Source organism: Notothenia rossii (assembly GCF_949606895.1).
Source record: "Notothenia rossii genome assembly, chromosome: 11".
Taxonomy (NCBI): Eukaryota; Metazoa; Chordata; class Actinopteri; order Perciformes; family Nototheniidae; genus Notothenia; species Notothenia rossii.
This window is the reverse complement of record NC_136910.1, coordinates 58,410,922-58,421,669: the sequence shown is the minus strand read 5'-3', so window position 1 is coordinate 58,421,669 and position 10,748 is coordinate 58,410,922. Positions and strand designations below refer to the sequence as shown.

Below are 10,748 nucleotides of genomic sequence, written 5' to 3'. Positions count from 1 at the left end.
TGTGTCTCTGTCAACCACAAGACCCTCACTCTGCAGGAGGTACTCTTCATATCAGAGACAGATGTAAGCACCAATCTCTGGGTCAACGTTTCCCTTTTTCCTCATCTTGAATGCTCAGAGAAATATGTTATATTTCTGCTGAGCCAGTCCCTCCCTGCTGTTTCTCAACAGAAAGCACTCTCTGGGGAGCCGTGGTACCCTGGGTGTGTCTCAGCACTGCACAGATTAGTCTGTTGTTTCTCTCGTGACGCTGTTGCTTCCTCTCTGGAGAGCCCTGTCAGAGGTCAAAGTCGTATCGGGAGTCCTGCACTTTTTATTATTTCAGGATTACAAGTTGATGATGGAGAGCTGCAGGGCATGACAGTTCTTCAGGTACAGGCCATCAGGTATTATGGAGTATTGGATTGCGTCATTTAGTCAGAGATATTACTATCAATGTCTATTCCTTAAAAGCTTTACTGAAGTGAGATGTTCCCTTCCAGTAATCTGTAGATAAATCCTCCGTTAGATGACTCATCATTTATTTATTTTTGTTTATGTTTCCTTCAGCAAACCCTCTTCAAAGTCTTCCTCCCTTTTTGACCTCTGACCTCCTCTTCATCTCTATCATGTATTTCCCACACAGCGTTCTCACCCTCAGTGTGTGTGTGTGTGTGTGTGTGTGTGTGTGTGTGTGTGTGTGTGTGTGTGTGTGTGTGTGTGTGTGTGTGTGTGTGTGTGCGCGCGCGCGTGTGTTTGTGTGTGTGCGCGTGTGTGTGTGTGTGTGAAGGTGCCGTCGGGTCTCTGCTAATCTCAGTGTGTGTCCTGTCTCACGGTCTCTGTGTGTGTGTGTGTGTGTGTGTGTGTGTGTGTGTGTGTGTGTGTGTGTGTGTGTGTGTGTGTGTGTGTGTGTGTGTGTGTGTGTGTGTGTGTGTGTGTGTGTGTGTGTGTGTGTGTGTGTGTGTGTGTGTGTGTGTGTGTGTGTGTGTCCTGTATCCCATGTGTGTGTTCATGATAGAGGTTTGGAGGAAAGACGATCTCATCCCAGGGAAGATATCGCTCCGTCACTGAGACTCCCTTTTGTCTCTTACCTCATCCTGTCCCTGGGTTAGTTTATATAATAGTAATAGTAATAATAATAATAATAATAATAATAATAATAATAATAATAATAATAATAATAATAATAATAATAATAATAATAATAATAATAATGCATGTGATTTATAAAGCGCTTTTCCTTGTGCTCAAAGCGCTTAACAAGCAAGTAAAGAAGAAAAATAACAACAGGTCTATGAGTTAAAAATCTGCAAGACTCTTGAGAGAATTTGCTGGGTAATAAAGACTGTCAGATTTAAATACAAATAAAAAAGAGATTCTTTGAAACTGGAGTTATTTCTATATATAATATGAAATATTTTCATAGGCTTACATATTGTTTTTATTAGCATTTACCAGGCCTTTACAGTTGGTTTTATAGTGCATATTTTAAAGATATATATCTGTTCTACTGTTATGTATTTATTTGTTTATGTGCAATGTCTCTATTTTGGATCAATAAAGTATATATAATCTTATATTCATTATTATTTGATATTATAATGAAAATAACTGTTTCATTACTAGTTGATTCCACACGATGGCAGTAGAGCAACACCCAGCAATCTAGCTACCTGCAAATACCAAAGAAAGAAGAAGATTGAATGGCTCTGACGTAAACCAATCAGAGAGCACCTTCTTCCCCAGCGACCAATGGGAAGCCTCCGTGTGAGCGCGCGGTGGATACACGGTTTGTTGTGGTTTTGTGTTGCAGAGAAACCTGTGAGTTTAGCGACAAAAACGTGTTGTTTTGACCGTTTTAACGTGTTATAATCCACCCGTAATGAGTCTGTCTTTAAGGTAAACCTCTCTATCTCAAGTACTTCTAGGTTATTTATTCACTACTGGTCATTTCAATGTACGTAAAGCCAACATTAGCTATTCCATGCTAGTTAGCGTTAGCACGTTTGGCTTTAATATCAGTGTTGGAAAAGCTAAGTCTAAGCTAGTTTACAGTTTAACGTTTGATAACTTTAATGTTTCCAACAAGCTAGCTTATTTAGTTGACTTATTTCCTCCTTATTGTTAAGTTTAACGTTCATCTACACCTCTTTTATAGCTTAATATTAAGCATTCATTACTAATATTTGATAATAATAATACTACATTTGATTTATAGAGCGCTTTTTAAGACACCCAAAGACACTTTGCACGGTAAAAATGAATAAACACAAAGTTAAAACAACACACATTAAATATATATAAAACACAACGTTAACTACAGATTAACAGATGTTCTGAAAGAGTATTGATTGGGGATTTAAATGTGTTTGTATGAAAGGTAAACAGGTGTTTTTGCTTCATCACATGTTGTTACTGATTAGGAATTCACACTGGTGAAAGAAAAACGATGTACTGTTGTTAAGTACACATTGTATGTACTTGTACTTCACTTGAGTATTTACATGTTATGCTACAAGGAGGATAAGATTGTTATTTATTTTGCAGTACATTTGTTTTAGCTACCTTTCTTATTAAAGTCCCTTTCCTGTACAACTCGAGAACAAATCTCTTCCTTCTTACGATAAATAAAAAAGCCTAAAGGATCGATGGTAACATGAAACATGTTTGTAATGTATAGACATTTCTCTGCACTGTCAGTGCTTCAACTCCTACGTATGAAGTTAGCTTGTGACAGTAAGACTTTATTTGCAGTGGAGTGTTTTTACCGTGAGTGAATTATAAATACTCCTTCCTCCACTGGGAATTCCAGTTACAGTACATTCACCACTGCACATGTTTTTCACACCTTATAAGGCTAATGTGTGGCGCAGTGGGTTAGTGCCGTGGTGTTGGGATCAGGGGAGCACAGGTTCAAACCCCACTGCAGTCAGCATGTCGTAGTGTCCCTGAGACACTTCACCCCAAAGTGCTCCTGTGGGGATTGTCCACAGTACTGAGTATGTGAGTCTCTTTGGATAAAAGCGTCTAATGAGTAACATGTCATGTAATTATTCCTGTGTAACTCCGACATGTCTCCTCCCAGGACTGATGGGGCTGCGGACAAAACAAAACGCAAGAAGCGGAGAGAGCTGAGCGAGGATCAGAAGCATGAAATCAAAGAAGCGTTCGAGCTGTTCGACACCGACAAAGACAAAGAGATCGACTATCACGAGCTCAAGGTAAACAAGGAACGATAAGAGACGGAGACGGGGAGGTACTATAAAGGACACTAGACCTTCGCCCTCATGCTTTAACCCTTGTGTTGTGTTCCAAAGCTGTTTCCGTTCATGGTGTTCGCGAGTCAGTTTTGACCCATGATTTATCTCAGTCCAAAACAAACACAAAAAAGACTATCATCCAATATTGTTTTAACTACATCATAACTAACTTGTTATGCATTCAGAACCGCACCATCCTGCTGTAATGTAATGTTATGGCCCCAAAACACATTTCACCACATATTGCACACGTGCATGTGTGTGTTCAGGTTCAAGTGTCAGTGCTAGGGATGTCCCGATCACCTTTTTTTGCTCCCGATCCGATTCCGATCATTTGATTTTGACAATTTGCCGATACCGATTTTTCCCGATCCGATCTTTATGCAATGCATTAAGAGAAAAAAAGCATTCAAGTTTTCCCTTAAGGTTATTTTTTTATTTAAATGTGATATTCTATCCAACATGGATATAGCTTCTTTCTTTCACAGCAGCATTGGATCAGTTCAGTTGTGCAGCATTGGATCAAAACAAAATAAAGCTTTCAGTACTCGTTAGCTTACTGCTACTATTAGACACTGCGCCCACTCTGTTGCCAGATTTGAGAGAAATAAGCAGGTCTATGAAAACAAGCCCCAAAGAAGCAACACATACATGATGTTGTGTAATTTGAAACCAAAACTAAGGCCTCAGGATGACTTTAAGACTTGAATATGGGCATTTTTGTTTTGTAACATTGAATAAAAATTTTTTTAAAAAGTATTTCAAAAAAAAAAAAAATTCCGATCACCGATTTTTTTTCTCCCGATTCCGACCTTTTGAAAATCACGTGATCGGATCGGGGCATCTCTCGTTAGTGCACATATTCTTTGAGACGTGGAGTTGGGAGGCAGAGGGAGAGGAGACCAGGTGCATGTTGGGAAACCTTATTGTTACAGTTGATGAAGGGGGGGTGTCTAAAGTCAAAGATGGATCTTGATTCGGCCAAATTTGACCCCGAGTCACCCAAAACAATTCTGCTGGCTCTCCCCGGACCCCGACACCAAATGATACAGAGAGACCCTCAGACTCTAAATGGTCCAAATCTGTTGTGTAGTGTTTCTATAGCCTCAGTGGAGGACGTCATGAAGCCTTGTTCGATACAAGGAACTAGAGGGTAGTTATTATATCATTTGAAACGGGTCACGGGAGACCCCAACACAACATAAGGGTTAATGCAGTTTACAGCTCAAGACCCTGAGTGTGTGTTTTGGGTATCATAACCTGTTTCATGTAAAGCTTCATATCCTAAAGAAAGAAAGCAGGATATTAGATATCTGTAAAGTCGTAGCTGTCGACATACCGTACGTGACCCCGTTTCTAAACCCCAACAGGTGGCGATGCGTGCGCTCGGCTTTGAGGTGAAGAAAGTCGACGTTCTGAAGATCCTTAAAGATTACGACAGAGAGGGGAACGGAAAGATCACTTTGGAGGATTTCAATGAAGTCGGTGTGTGTGTGTGTGTGTGTGTGTGTGTGTGTGTGTGTGTGTGTGTGTGTGTGTGTGTGTGTGTGTGTGTGTGTGTGTGTGTGTGTGTGTGTGTGTGTGTGTGTGTGTGTGTGTGTGTGTGTGTGTGTGTGTGTGTGTGTGTGTGTGTGTGTGTGTGTGTGTGTGTGTGTGTGTGTGTGTGTGTGTGTGTGTCCTGTCTCACAGTGTGTGTGTGTCCTGTCTCGCTGTGAGTGAGTGAGTGAGTGAGTGAGTGAGTGACCTCTTTAACTTCTTGAGTGAGTGAGTGAGTGAGTGACCTCTTTAACTTCTTGAGTGAGTGAGTGAGTGAGTGAGTGAGTGAGTGAGTGAGTGAGTGAGTGACCTCTTTAACTTCTTGAGTGAGTGAGTGAGTGAGTGAGTGAGTGAGTGAGTGAGTGAGTGAGTGAGTGACCTCTTTAACTTCTTGAGTGAGTGAGTGAGTGAGTGAGTGAGTGAGTGAGTGACCTCTTTAACTTCTTGAGTGAGTGAGTGAGTGAGTGAGTGAGTGAGTGACCTCTTTAACTTCTTGAGTGAGTGAGTGAGTGAGTGAGTGAGTGAGTGACCTCTTTAACTTCTTGAGTGAGTGAGTGAGTGAGTGAGTGAGTGAGTGAGTGAGTGAGTGACCTCTTTAACTTCTTGAGTGTGTGAGTGTGTGAGTGAGTGAGTGAGTGAGTGAGTGAGTGAGTGAGTGAGTGAGTGAGTGACCTCTTTAACTTCTTGAGTGTGTGAGTGTGTGAGTGAGTGAGTGAGTGAGTGAGTGAGTGAGTGAGTGAGTGAGTGAGTGAGTGAGTGACCTCTTTAACTTCTTGAGTGTGTGAGTGTGTGAGTGAGTGAGTGAGTGAGTGAGTGAGTGAGTGAGTGAGTGAGTGAGTGACCTCTTTAACTTCTTGAGTGTGTGAGTGTGTGAGTGAGTGAGTGAGTGAGTGAGTGAGTGAGTGAGTGACCTCTTTAACTTCTTGAGTGTGTGAGTGAGTGAGTGAGTGAGTGAGTGAGTGAGTGAGTGAGTGAGTGAGTGAGTGAGTGAGTGACCTCTTTAACTTCTTGAGTGTGTGAGTGAGTGAGTGAGTGAGTGAGTGAGTGAGTGAGTGAGTGAGTGAGTGAGTGAGTGAGTGAGTGAGTGAGTGAGTGACCTCTTTAACTTCTTGTGGTTATTGTTTTCCGCAGTGACCGACCGGATCCTGGAGCGAGACCCCAGAGAGGAGGTCCTGAAAGCCTTCAAGCTGTTCGATGATGACGAGTCGGGGAAGATCAGCCTGAGGAACCTGAGGAGAGTCGCTCGAGAGCTCGGGGAGAACATCAGCGACGACGAGCTGCGAGGCATGATCGACGAGTTCGACGGGGACGGAGACGGAGAGAGTACGTAAACATTACCGAGCTCTAAAAGGTCCCCTCTTCTTCATGTCTCTTCTACATCAACATGTGTCCCCTCTTCTCCATGTCTCTTCTACATCAACATGTGTCCCCTCTTCTTCATGTCACTTCTCCATCAACATGTGTCCCCTCTTCTTCATGTCTCTTCTACATCAACATGTGTCCCCTCTTCTTCATGTCTCTTCTACATCAACATGTGTCCCCTCTTCTTCATGTCTCTTCTACATCAACATGTGTCCCCTCTTCTTCATGTCTCTTCTACATCAACATGTGTCCCCTCTTCTCCATGTCTCTTCTACATCAACATGTGTCCCCTCTTCTCCATGTCTCTTCTACATCAACATGTGTCCCCTCTTCTTCATGTCTCTTCTACATCAACATGTGTCCCCTCTTCTCCATGTCTCTTCTACATCAACATGTGTCCCCTCTTCTTCATGTCTCTTCTACATCAACATGTGTCCCCTCTTCTTCATGTCTCTTCTACATCAACATGTGTCCCCTCTTCTTCATGTCTCTTCTACATCAACATGTGTCCCCACTTCTCCATGTCTCCTCTACATCAACATGTGTCCCCTCTTCTCCATGTCTCTTCTACATCAACATGTGTCCCCTCTTGTTCATGTCTCTTCTACATCAACATGTGTCCCCTCTTCTTCATGTCTCTTCTACATCAACATGTGTCCCCTCTGAGATTCTCTCTCTTTTTGATCCATTTCTATAAAAACCTGTCTGAAAATGAGCTGATCAGATTTTGAGCACTTTATGATGTCATAACGATGTGTTGTCTTGTGTAACCGTTAGCCAATCAGCAACCAAGGTACCCCCCCCCCTTATCACCTGAATCTCCTCTAGAGCTCCATTGAGTTCTTTGTAACCAAATGTCTCTCAGAGGGGCGTGGGGAGGGGCTCCTTGTTTTCATCTAAAGTAACAGACAGAGAATCAGCACTTTGGAAACAGGGCTGAAACAGAGGGGGTTATGGGTAATGCTGCAATGATCTTTTTGGTGTTTCAGCCAATCAGAGACAAACCGAACTCCACTGTATTTTATAGCAAACTTGTTTAAATATATTTAAATGTATCTTTTAATTTATATCAAACGCTGTGGTTTAAATCAAGTGTTGCAGATGTGTAATGCCCCCTGCTGGCCTCTAGAGGGAGACACATGTTATTGAATATGTCCTTTATTTTTTCTAGAACCATGAAATGCTTTGGATAATAATTACACAACTATTCAATTAGACGATAGGCATAATGTAAAAATGAACTTTTTATTCCTCAGTAAATCAGGAGGAGTTCCTCTCCATCATGACCGGAGACTCCTGAGGAGATTCAAAGAAGCTGAGGACGTCTGCAGCTGATTGGTCGCCTACAGTGACTGAAAAGTGTGTGTGGAGGAACATGAGACAGATATGGACTGAAACACTTCATTCATTACTTTAAAGCGTGTCTGAAGTGGTCTGTTGACATCAAGTGTTGTTGACTTTTACATGATTATATCTTCATAAAAACTTCAGCAAAGCTTAAAGAATTCAGCCTGAGAGACGTGCGGTGTTAGGGTAGTTGATTTACTTGTGATGATTTGTGTAGGACGAACGTATTGTTGAGTCTTTAAGTTTCACACATTTCATTCTGGAGGTGCTTGTTTTTGAAGTTTTCATAACGTGAATGTTTCAATGTGCTATTTATTTTGTATGAAAATAAATCGTTTTGCCAAGAATTCTTTTTTTAAACACTTTATTCATGACTTTTTTAATTTGACATCCCAACGGCAATACTCTGTTCAATCCCTGCTGCACACAAACACTATAGCCAATATTAAACATACTGTATCTCAAATGATGGTTGCTTTGGATCGCATTGTATGTCCTTTTAATAGTTTTGCTTCTCTTTTTAGTTTATTTGAGTCATTTCTATAAAATCCCGATTAAAGTTATATCATTTAAAAAGTAATTTTGGCAAATTTAGTTAAAGGTCCCATGTCATGCTTTTCTGCATGTAAACGGTCTGCAGAGTCACAAACCCTCAAAGTACACCCTGTAGCGAGTGAAACTCTAACACAGAGAAGACCTGTCTGTGCTGCCCCAGAACGCCTCGTTGGATGTTTCTCTGTTTCCAATCCGTGGAGCTCCTCGCACACACACACTCTCAGCGGCAAAACTGTGAAGCGCTGGGGGGGGGGGGGGGGGGGGGGGGGGGCGGTGCTAGTGGAGCCTAGCAGCGGCGAAACTGTGACGCGCTGGGGGGGGGGGTGGGGGTGCTAGTAGAGCCTAGCAGCGGCGAAACTGTGATGCACTGTCGGTGCGCCGCGTTTGGGGGTGCGGGTGCTAGTGGAGCCTCGCAGATAGGGGTGCTGCAGCCCCCTCAGCATCCCCTCCTTCCCGCGTCCACTCGCGATGCCTCGCTGTCTCGCAGACCCCACGCAGCAAGCAGGACATGAACCCAGCTCACACTGTCCGCTCGCCAACACGGCAGCCAGACCCCACGCAGCATTCTCATCTGTTTCTCATCACTGGCATTTCCTGGTTGCTAACAAACGCCATTGAAACACATAATCACTGATGTTCCGCTGTAACGGTGGTGGACTCATCAGAACAGAGTGGGCGAGCTGACCAATCAGAGCACAGTGGGCTCACAGAGGGAGGGGGGCAGGAGCTCCAACAAGCCGTGTAGGACAGAGAGTGAATACACATATTATAGAGAGATGCTGTTTGAGAAACCAATGTGAGTTTGGAAAGATGTAAATGTATTCTAGTAGACCTCAACAATGGAATTATGATCAGTAGAAATGGCCATGACATGGGACCTTTAAATTACCTTTCTCTTGTATTGATTATGCAGTCAAATGAAAGTAGTATTTATTCTAAGTGTAATAAAAGTGAAAGCATTGCTAGTGTAGTGTGTATATTGTAAAGTACAGTTAAAGTACTTTAGTACAGTACATAATGAGTGACACTAACTGCAGGGAGTATTTTGCTGTGTGTCTCAGACTGAAGGTCAGAAGTACCTCTGTTGATTATCGGACTCTGACTGGTCTGAGATCAGACACACACACACACACGCACACACACACACACACACACACACACACACACACGCACACACACACACACACTCTGTGCCGTGCCCTTGCTCCGGCACATGCTCAGCTGTTGGAGCAACAAACACACTGCATACACTCTTTCCAGAAATAGACCAAACCAGTTCCTTCCCAGTTACAACCTCAGAGTCGCCCCCCTGTGGTTTACACTGTATACACACACACACACACACACACACACACACACACACACACACACACACACACACACACACACATTATTGTCCAAATGAATATACAAATACTTGCAAGACCATTATGATCATTATGAAATGTAACAGTGTTAAGAAAAAAAAGTCTGTTGTAGTTAAATTTACAATATATGTTTTTGATTCATTAAATGTATGTATTGTATCTACTTGATGAAGAGACGCTAATTAGCTTTTGGGGGGGTTTCCCTTTGGTTTACTTCTGGAACAAAGTGACATGTAGCTCTCGCACTCCTATTGGCTAGTGCTCAAACACATTGTACGACTACATATATCAAGCTGAATATCTCCTCTTTAAGTGCAGCAGTAGTAAAGTACATGAATACAGCAAATGCATTTGGTCGCTTCCCACCTCTGGGGTTTAATCGCTTTGTGGACACTTTGAATAGTTTGTTTCTACCTTCCCGCCACAATAAGATCCCGAAAAAGTCTCTGATACCCGCCACATTAAAAGCCCTAAAAGTCTCTGATACCCGCCACAGAGCCCGAAAAAGTCTATGATACCCGCCACATTAAAAGCCCGAAAAGTCTCTGATACCCGCCACATTAAAAGCCCGAAAAGTCTCTGATACCCGCCACATTAAAAGGCCGAGAAGTGTCTGATACCCGCCACATTAAGAGCCCAAAAAAGTCTCTGATACCCGCCACATTAAGAGCCCAAAAAAGTCTCTGATACCCGCCACATTAAAATCCCGAGAAGCCTCTGATACCCGCCACAGAGCCCAAAAAAGTCTCTGATACCCGCCTCATTAAAAGGCCGAGAAGTGTCTGATACCCGCCACATTAAGAGCCCAAAAAAGTCTCTGATACCCGCCACAGAGCCTGAAAAAGTCTTTGATACCCGCCACATTAAAAGCCCGAGAAGTCTCTGACAGCCGCCACAATAAGAGCCCCGAAAAATATCTGACAGCCGCAATATTAAGAGCCCGAAAAGTCTCCACCGAGTATTTAATAAGAGACAGAGAGGTGTGAATACTCAGAATCAGAAAACCTTTAGTAGTCCAAGACAGCTTCATGTTAACTAAGAAGCATGCATACACAAATATTAAAGATTAAGAATTGGTTTTCAGTACTGTACTCAAGTACTTCCCCACATTCCCCCCATGTGTTGTCAGAGTCTGTGTCCAGCTGTCAGTCATTAGGCGAGGCATGCAGACCATGTGACAACACTTGCCCTCCGACCCCCCCTCAGACGGGGTAACATTGAGGGAGGGTCTGTTTACCGGAGGCAGATGATATGGGACGGCATTTTGAAATTAAAGTGTCTCCTGTTTCCTTCATTTAGAAATAATGCACCCAGGTATGTAGCTAATTGGCTGTTAGAATAA

At 42.8% G+C, this 10,748-nt stretch overlaps 1 protein-coding gene across 1 annotated transcript; it reads left to right on the top strand.

Moving 5' to 3' along the window:
• Nucleotides 1–1,720: 1,720 nt before the first annotated feature.
• cetn3 (centrin 3) lies at nucleotides 1,721–7,950 on the top strand. The gene is made up of 5 exons (XM_079659664.1): nucleotides 1,721–1,878; nucleotides 3,065–3,200; nucleotides 4,610–4,724; nucleotides 5,907–6,098; nucleotides 7,394–7,950. The coding sequence occupies exons 1-5, from the start codon at nucleotides 1,862–1,864 to the stop codon at nucleotides 7,435–7,437; spliced, it is 504 nt and encodes a 167-aa protein (XP_079515790.1). The 5' UTR covers nucleotides 1,721–1,861; the 3' UTR covers nucleotides 7,438–7,950.
• Nucleotides 7,951–10,748: the final 2,798 nt, after the last annotated feature.

Excerpts from the sequence above, each read along its gene's own strand:
- cetn3 (XM_079659664.1), top strand. Across the intron at positions 3,201-4,609 it reads TCGACTATCACGAGCTCAAG|GTGGCGATGCGTGCGCTCGG; the intron begins GTAAACAAGGAA and ends AAACCCCAACAG. Across the intron at positions 4,725-5,906 it reads GGAGGATTTCAATGAAGTCG|TGACCGACCGGATCCTGGAG; the intron begins GTGTGTGTGTGT and ends TGTTTTCCGCAG.